Here is an 8,718-nt window from a genome sequence, read left to right as displayed (position 1 = left end):
GGGGGGGGGTCTGGGGGGGTCTGGGGGCTGCCATCATCATCATGGAGTGCACGTGAGTAGGAGGCTTGGGGGTCTGTCAGTTGTGGAGTGGAAGTGAGTGGGGGGCTCAGGGGGTCTGGGGGCCTCGGGGACCCCCCACTCCTGCCGCCCCCCACTCCCCCCCAGGCCCTTCGACATCCTCATCCTCGCCACCATCTTCGCCAACTGCGTGGCCCTGGGGGTCTACATCCCCTTCCCCGAGGACGACTCCAACACCTCCAACCACAACCTGGTGGGCGCCCCCAGACCCCCCGGAGCGGGGGGTGCCCCCCACCCGGGCACTGCCCCTGGGGGTCTCGCTGGTCCCGGCTGGGGGCTGGGCAGGGGTGGGGGTGGCACCGAGGGGTGGCACCTGGGGGGGTCCCTGTGTCACCCTGGCGAGGTGGCACCGGGGGGTGGCACCGGGGGGTGGCACCCTGGGGTGGCACCGGGGGGTGGCAGGGCTGAGGGGACGCGGGGGGGTCCCCGTGTCACACGTGTCCCCTGGCACGCCTGCCTTAATCCGCTTTGCCGCCGGGGCCGGGGGATGAGGGGGGGTTAATCCCGGCTGAGCCGCCCCCGTCACCCACAAAGGGGACACGGGGAGGGGGCTGCGGGGGGCCCGGATGTCCCTGTCCCCAAAGGGAAGGGGGTGCAAGGGGGGTCCCAAGGGTCCCTGTCTCTTGTCCCCAAAAAGGGACAAATATCCCTGTCCCATTCCTCAGGAGAAGGGGATGCTGGGGGGGGAACCCCAAATGTCCCCGGGGGATCCTGGGAGAGGGAACCCCAAACGTCCCCAGGGGATGCTGGGGGGGAACCCCAAATGTCCCCAGGGGATGCTGGGAGGGGAACCCCAAATGTCCCCAGGGGATGCTGGGAGGGGAACCCCAAATGTCCCCAGGGGATGCTGGGAGGGGAACCCCAAATGTCCCCAGGGGATGCTGGGAGGGGAACCCCAAATGTCTCCAGGGGATTTTGGCAGGGGATCCCCAAATGTCCCCGGGGGATGCTGGATGGGGTGATGATGTTTTCAGGGTGGTTTTGATGGACTTTTTGGGGATATTTTAGGGCTGGTTTTGGTGGGTTTTTTGGGGATGTCTCAGGGATTATGGGATATTTTTGGAGGGGGGTTTTGGGGACATTTCAGGGGTGTTCTGGTGGTGTTTTGGGGTTGTTTTTGGGAAGGTTTCAGGGGTCAGTGAGGGTCCTCAAAGGTCCCTGATCCCCAGGGAAGGGGACACTGAGCAATGAGGGGGTTTGGGGTTATTTTTGGGAAGGTTTCAGGGGTCCTCAGATGTCCCTGATCCCCAGGGAAGGGGACACTGAGCAATGAGGGGGTTTGGGGTTATTTTTGGGAAGGTTTCAGGGGTCCTCAAAGGTGCCTGATCCCCAGGGAAGGGGATGCTGAGCAATGAGGGGTTTTGGGGTTATTTTGGGGGAGGTTTCAGGGGTCAGTGAGGGTCCTCAAAGGTCCCTGATCCCCAGGGAAGGGGACACTGAGTGATGAAGTGTCCTGAAATGCCCTCCTGGAGAAGGGGTCAGCGTGTCAGGGGAGGGGGCGTCCCCAAAAGAGGAAGGGGACCCTGGGTGACCCCGTGCACCCCTGGAGCAGGGGGTGCTGACCCCCCCACGCCCACCGTGCCCCCCCAGGAGCAGGTGGAGTACGTGTTCCTCATCATCTTCACGGTGGAGACGTTCCTGAAGATCATCGCCTACGGGCTGGTGCTGCACCCCAGCGCCTACATCCGCAACGGCTGGAACCTGCTGGACTTCGTCATCGTCATCGTGGGGTCAGGGGCTCTCCGGGCACGGGGACGGCCTGGGGAGGGGGGCACGGAGCCCTGTGACCCCCGTGGTGTCCCCCCCGCAGGCTGTTCAGCGTGATCCTGGAGCAGGTGTCCCACAAGCCGGGCGATGCCCACCACATGAGCGGCAAGCCGGGCGGCTTCGACGTCAAGGCCCTGCGCGCCTTCCGCGTGCTGCGCCCGCTGCGCCTCGTCTCCGGCGTCCCCAGTGAGACCCCGGGGGGAACAGGGGGGATTTAGGGTCCCCTCAGCCTCCTGCCAACCCCCCCGTGCCTTCCCCAGGCCTCCACATCGTGCTCAACTCCATCATGAAGGCGATGGTGCCGCTGCTGCACATCGCGCTGCTCGTGCTCTTCGTCATCATCATCTACGCCATCATCGGCCTCGAGCTCTTCATCGGCCGCATGCACAAGACCTGCTTCTTCATCGGCTCTGGTAGGCACGGGGGGCTCACCCCGTGGGGCCCCCCCAGCCCTGGGGCACCCCCGGAGTCCCTCAGGGCTCCCAGGTGCTCCAGCCTGGGGACTGGGATCCCACAGGGACAGCCCACGCTGAGGCTCCCCTAAAACCCCTGAGACCCCCAGAACTGAGCATCCCCCAGGGACACCCCACACTGAGACCCCCCTAAAACATCTGAAACCCCCCCCAGAACTGAGCACCCCCCCAGCACTGAGACTCCCCCCCCCACCACTGAGCACCCCCCAGCACTGAGCACCCTCCAGGACACCTCACACTGAGGCGCCCCTAAAACTCCTGAGACCCCCCCAGCACTGAGCACCCCCCAGGACATCCCAGCAGGGTTCTGGGGTTCCTTAACACACTGAGACCCCCCCTAAATTCCCTGAAGATTCCCCTCAGGGCACCCCAGCAGGGTTCTGGGGTTCCTTAACGCACCAAGACCCCTCTCAATTCCTGGAACACCCCAGCAGGGTTTTGGGGCTCCTTAACACACTGAGACCCCCCTAAATTCCGTGATTACCCCCCAGGACACCCCAGCAGGGTTTTGGGGTTCCCAGCACACCCCTGAGCCCCTGCAATGTCAGGGGTGTGAGTAGGCAGGAAGGACAAGAGTGGGGACAGCAGCTGAGTGCAGGTGAAAGAGAAGCTTGGGACAGGGATGGTCAGCAGGGACAGGAATGGTCAGCAGGGACAGGGATGGTCAGCAAGGACAGGAATGGTCAGCAGGGACAGGGATGGTCAGCAGGCACAGGGATGGTCAGCAGGGACAAGAATGGTTAGCAGGGACAGGAATTCTCAGCAGGGACAGGAATGGTCAGCAGGGACAGGAATTCTCAGCAGGGACAGGAGTTCCCCACGGGGCCCGGAGCTCTCAGTGGGGTCCGGAGCTGGACACTGAGACCCCCCCTAAATTCCCTGAAGATTCCCCTCAGGGCACCCCAGCAGGGTTCTGGGGTTCCTTAACGCACCAAGACCCCTCTCAATTCCTGGAACACCCCAGCAGGGTTTTGGGGCTCCTTAACACACTGAGACCCCCCTAAATTCCGTGATTACCCCCCAGGACACCCCAGCAGGGTTTTGGGGTTCCCAGCACACCCCTGAGCCCCTGCAATGTCAGGGGTGTGAGTAGGCAGGAAGGACAAGAGTGGGGACAGCAGCTGAGTGCAGGTGAAAGAGAAGCTTGGGACAGGGATGGTCAGCAGGGACAGGAATGGTCAGCAGGGACAGGAATGGTCAGCAGGGACAGGGATGGTCAGCAAGGACAGGAATGGTCAGCAGGGACAGGGATGGTCAGCAGGCACAGGGATGGTCAGCAGGGACAAGAATGGTTAGCAGGGACAGGAATTCTCAGCAGGGACAGGAATGGTCAGCAGGGACAGGAATTCTCAGCAGGGACAGGAGTTCCCCACGGGGCCCGGAGCTCTCAGTGGGGTCCGGAGCTGGGTGAGGGCAGTGAGAGGCAGCAGGGCTGTCACCAGGGCCCGCTGTCACTGTCCCCAGACCTGGAGTCCGAGGATGACCCCTCTCCCTGCGCCTTCTCGGGGCACGGCCGCGCCTGCCTGCAGAACAACACCGAGTGCCGCGGCCGCTGGGAGGGGCCCAACGGCGGCATCACCAACTTCGACAACTTCTTCTTCGCCATGCTCACCGTGTTCCAGTGCATCACCATGGAGGGCTGGACCGACGTGCTCTACTGGGTGAGACCCCCGAGCCCCCCAGAATGCTCATAACTCCTTTCTGAGCCCCCCAAATCCTCATAACCCCTCCCTGAGCCCCCCAAATCCTCACACAAATCACTGAGCCCCCACAAATCCAGTGCATCCCCATGGAGGGCTGGACTGACGTGCTCTACTGGGTGAGACCCCCGAGCCCCCCAGAATGCTCATAACTCCTTTCTGAGCCCCCCAAATCCTCATAACCCCTCCCTGAGCCCCCCAAATCCTCACACAAATCACAGAGCCCCCACAAATCCAGTGCATCCCCATGGAGGGCTGGACTGATGTGCTCTACTGGGTGAGACCCCCCCCAAAATCCTCATAACCCCTTTCTGAGCCCCTCAAAATCCTCACACAAATCACTGAGCTCCCCAAAATTCTCATAACCCCTCCCTGAGACCCCCCAGAATCCTCACACAAATCACTGAGCTCCCCAAAATCCTCACAACCACTCCCTGAGCCCCTCAGAATCCTCACACAAATCACTGAGCTCCCCAAAATTCTCATAACCCCTCCCTGAGACCCCCCAGAATCCTCACACAAATCACTGAGCTCCCCAAAATCCTCACAACCACTCCCTGAGCCCCCCAAAATCCTCACACAAATCTCTGAGCCCTCCAAATCCTCACAACCCCTTCCCGAGCCCCCCAGAATTCTCATACAAATCTCTGAGCCCCTCCAAGTCCTCACACCCACCAACACCCCCCAAAATCCTCACACAAATCACTGAGTTCCCCAAAATCCTCACACAAATCTCTGAGCCCTCCAAATCCTCACAACCCCTTCCCGAGCCCCCCAGAATCCTCATACAAATCTCTGAGCCCTCCAAATCCTCACAACCCCTTCCCGAGCCCCCCAGAATCCTCATACAAATCTCTGAGCCCTCCAAATCCTCACAACCCCTTCCCGAGCCCCCCAGAATCCTCATACAAATCTCTGAGCCCTCCAAATCCTCACAACCCCTTCCCGAGCCCCCCAGAATCCTCATAACCCCTTCCTGAACCCCCCAAATCCTCACACACATTGCTGAGTCCCCCAAAATCCTCACACAAATCTCTGAGCCCCTCCAAGTCCTCACACCCACCTTGACCCCCCAAAATTCTCACACTCATCCCTGATCCCCCAAATCACTCCAGGGCCAGGGCAGAGCCCCAGACCTCTCTGCTGGGAGTCCCTGGCCTCACCTGAGGAGGGATTTGGGGGGACCCCATCACCCCAAATCTTCCCCCACAGATGCAGGACGCCATGGGCCACGAGCTGCCCTGGATTTACTTCGTCAGCCTCGTCATCTTCGGCTCCTTCTTCGTCCTCAACCTGGTGCTGGGGGTGCTGAGCGGGTGAGGAGCCGGCAGCGGGGCTGAGGGTCAGCAGTGGGGTGTTCGTGGCGTGTTTGGGGTCACACCTGTGCCCCCTGCCCAGGGAATTCTCCAAGGAGAGAGAGAAGGCCAAGGCCCGTGGGGACTTCCAGAAGCTGCGGGAGAAGCAGCAGCTGGAGGAGGATCTGCGGGGCTACATGGACTGGATCACCCAGGCCGAGCTGGAGGGCGACGAGGAGGACGGGGAGCATGAGAAGCACCGTGAGTGGGGCTGGGGGGCAGTTGTGGGGGGAACCCCAAAATCCTGAGCCCCCCCAGAGCTCTGTGACCCTTCTTTCCCACAGGTCTGACCGCCGAGGACCTGATGGGGAAGCGGAAGCCGCGGCTGAAGTGGCTGCGCCACACGAGTCACTCGACTGACACCCACGGTACCCCGGGCACCCCAGATCCCCCAGAGCTGGGCACCCCAAATTCCCTGAACCCAAACACCCCAGATCCCCCAGAGCTGGGCACCTCAAATTCCCTGAACCCAAACATCCCAGATCCCCCAGACCTGGGCACCCCAGATCTCCCAGAGCTGGGCACCCCAGATCCCCCAGACCTGGATACCCCAGATCCCCCAGACCGGGGCACCCCAAATCCCCCAGACCGGGGCACCCCAGATCCCCCAGAGCTGGGTACCCCAAATTCCCTGAACCCAAACACCCCAAATCCTCCAGACCAGGGCACCACAAATCCCCCAGAGCTGGGCACCCCAAATTTCCCGAACCCAGACATCCCAAATTCCCTGAGCTGAGCACCCTTAAATCCTCCAGACCTGGGCACCCCAAAACCCCCAGACCTGAGCACCCCACATCCCCCAGACCTTGGCACCCCAAATCCCCCAGACCTGGGCACCCCAAATTCCTTCAGACCTGAGCACCCCACATCCCCCAGACCTTGGCACCCCAAATCCCCCAGACCTGGGCACCCCAGATCCCCCAGACCTGGATACCCCAGATCCCCCAGACCGGGGCACCCCAAATCCCCCAGACCGGGGCACCCCAGATCCCCCAGAGCTGGGTACCCCAAATTCCCTGAACCCAAACACCCCAGATCCCCCAGACCTGGGCACCCCAGATCCCCCAGAACTGGGCACCCCAAATTTCCTGAACCCAGAGATCCCAAATTCCCTGAATCCAGGCACCCCAAAATGCCCCAGACCTGGGCATCCCAAATTCCCTGAACCCAGATTCCCTGGATCCAGACATCCCAAATTCTTTGAATCCAGACACCCCAAATTCTCTGGACCTGGGCACACCCAGATCCCCTGAACCGAAGCTCCCCAAATTCCCTGAAACTGAGCATCCCAAATTCCCTGAATCCAGACCTGAGCACCCCGAATTCCCTGGACAGGGACACCCTCAAATTCCCTGAACTCAGACACCCCAAATTTCCTCAACTCAGACCTGAGCACCCCCAAATTCCCTGACTCCAGACCTGAGGACCCCGAATTCCCTGGACTGGGCACCCCCAAATTCCCTGAACTCAGACCTGGGCACACCCAAATTCCCTGGCCCCAAACACTCCAAATTCTTCACACCTGGGCACACCCAGATTCCTTAAACACAGACCTGGGCACCCTGAATTCCCTGGACTGGGCACCCCCAAATTCCCTGAACTCAGACCTGGGCACACCCAAATTCCCTGGCCCCAAACACTCCAAATTCTTCACACCTGGGCACACCCAGATTCCTTAAACACAGACCTGAGCACCCTGAATTCCCTGGACTGGGCACCCCCAAATTCCCTGAACTCAGACCTGGGCACACCCAAATTCCCTGGCCCCAAACACTCCAAATTCTTCACACCTGGGCACACCCAGATTCCTTAAACACAGACCTGGGCACCCTGAATTCCCTGGACTGGGCACCCCCAAATTCCCTGAATACAGACACCCCAAATTCCGTGACTCCAGACCTGAGCACCCTGAATTTCCGGACTGGGCTCCCCACATTCCCTGACCCCAGGTACCCCAAATTCTTTGGACCTGAGCATCCTGAATTCCCTGGACTGGGCTCCCCACATTCCCTGACCCCAGGTACCCCAAATTCTTTGGACCTGAGCATCCTATGTGTGCCCCCCCGGGCTGACGTGTGCCCCCCACCCCAGCCAGCCTCCCGGGCAGCGAGACCACCTCGGTGAACACGGAGACCGTGGGCGAGGAGGAGGCGCCGCCGACCGCCTGCGACCGCTGCCTGTGAGCCCGGCGGGACCCCCGACCCCCGGGATCCCCCAGGGACACGGCCCGGATCCCTGTGACACCCCACAGATCCCGGGGACCCCAAACCCGGCACCTACAGCGCCTCAGCCCCCCCATGTCCCCCCAAAACCACTCACAGCTGGAGCGGCCCCAGTCCCAGAACAGAGACCCCAGAAGTGACCCCACAGCACCTCAAAGCCCTCTGAGACCCCTCCATACCCCACGGACCCCCCCATGCTCCCTCCAGGACCCCAAAACCGACCCCAGCACCCCTAAGATCACCCCCAGGTACCCCAACCATGGATCCTCTAAGCCCCTCACAACCAAATCTGACCCCAACACCCCAAAAAAGCCCCCCCATGGCCGAGGGACTACCCCAGAATCCCCAGATTTTGGGGTAATTTCTGCTTTTCTCTCCTCAGGGGCAAAATTACAAAGACAAAATTCTGGTGAGTGGGGAGAAAAATGGGGGGGGGTGTGGAAAAAATGGGGGGAGGGCCGCAGTGGGGCCCCCCTAAAGCCTCCCAAGCCGTCCCACTGACAGGGACTCTGTCACCCCCCACCTCCCCCCTCCCCAAAATCCCACTGCTCCTACGTCCCCCACCCCCTCTCATCACCCTGTACCCCGAATTCCTCCACGTTCCCCAAAACACCCCAAATTCCCCCCTCCTTGTCCTTCCCTACCCCCAAATCTGCCCTGCCCCAAGGGAAATATGGGTTGGATCTTAGGAAAAATGGTTTTTGTGGAAAAAAATGGGTTTTTAAAAGCCTGGGTGTGGCTGGTTTGGGTGAGGTTTTAGCGCTGGAGAGACTCGATCTTTTCTGATTTTTTGTGACCCCTCATTTCCCCCCCCAACCCAACCCCCCCTGCCCTCCTCCCGCGTGACGGGGGGGATTTTTCTGTCCCCCCCCGGGTCCCCTGTGTCCCCCGACCCCTCTGGGCGCCCCGCAGCCGCCGCCTGCGCCGCCTGAACCGCCTGTGGCGCCGGCGCTGCCGCGCGGCCGTGAAATCCGTGTCCTTCTACTGGACCGTGCTGCTGCTCGTGTTCCTCAACACGCTCACCATCGCCTCCGAGCACCACGGGCAGCCGCCCTGGCTCACCGAGACACAGGGTGCGACCTCCGTGACCCCCCGACAGCCCCCCGTGCCTCTCTAACCCCTC

The 8,718-nt window shown here is 61.5% G+C and overlaps 1 protein-coding gene across 1 annotated transcript in view; it reads left to right on the top strand.

Moving 5' to 3' along the window:
- The window catches only part of CACNA1F (calcium voltage-gated channel subunit alpha1 F), a 29,163-nt gene that overhangs the window by 945 nt on the left and 19,500 nt on the right, over window positions 1-8,718 (top strand). The window contains exons 3-13 of the mRNA XM_039719094.1: window positions 166-271; window positions 1,669-1,808; window positions 1,889-2,031; window positions 2,106-2,258; window positions 3,783-3,979; window positions 5,231-5,334; window positions 5,417-5,574; window positions 5,658-5,741; window positions 7,465-7,552; window positions 7,978-8,004; window positions 8,508-8,668. Coding sequence (XP_039575028.1) covers window positions 166-271; window positions 1,669-1,808; window positions 1,889-2,031; window positions 2,106-2,258; window positions 3,783-3,979; window positions 5,231-5,334; window positions 5,417-5,574; window positions 5,658-5,741; window positions 7,465-7,552; window positions 7,978-8,004; window positions 8,508-8,668 — 1,361 coding nt within the window. The remainder of the gene's footprint in view (window positions 1-165; window positions 272-1,668; window positions 1,809-1,888; window positions 2,032-2,105; window positions 2,259-3,782; window positions 3,980-5,230; window positions 5,335-5,416; window positions 5,575-5,657; window positions 5,742-7,464; window positions 7,553-7,977; window positions 8,005-8,507; window positions 8,669-8,718) is intronic.

Source organism: Passer montanus, unplaced genomic scaffold (genome assembly GCF_014805655.1).
Source record: "Passer montanus isolate IOZ18808 unplaced genomic scaffold, ASM1480565v1 scaffold403, whole genome shotgun sequence".
NCBI classification, from domain to species: domain Eukaryota; kingdom Metazoa; phylum Chordata; class Aves; order Passeriformes; family Passeridae; genus Passer; species Passer montanus.
Note: the sequence above shows the minus strand (reverse complement) of the source record. Positions and strands in the feature narration are given on the sequence as shown.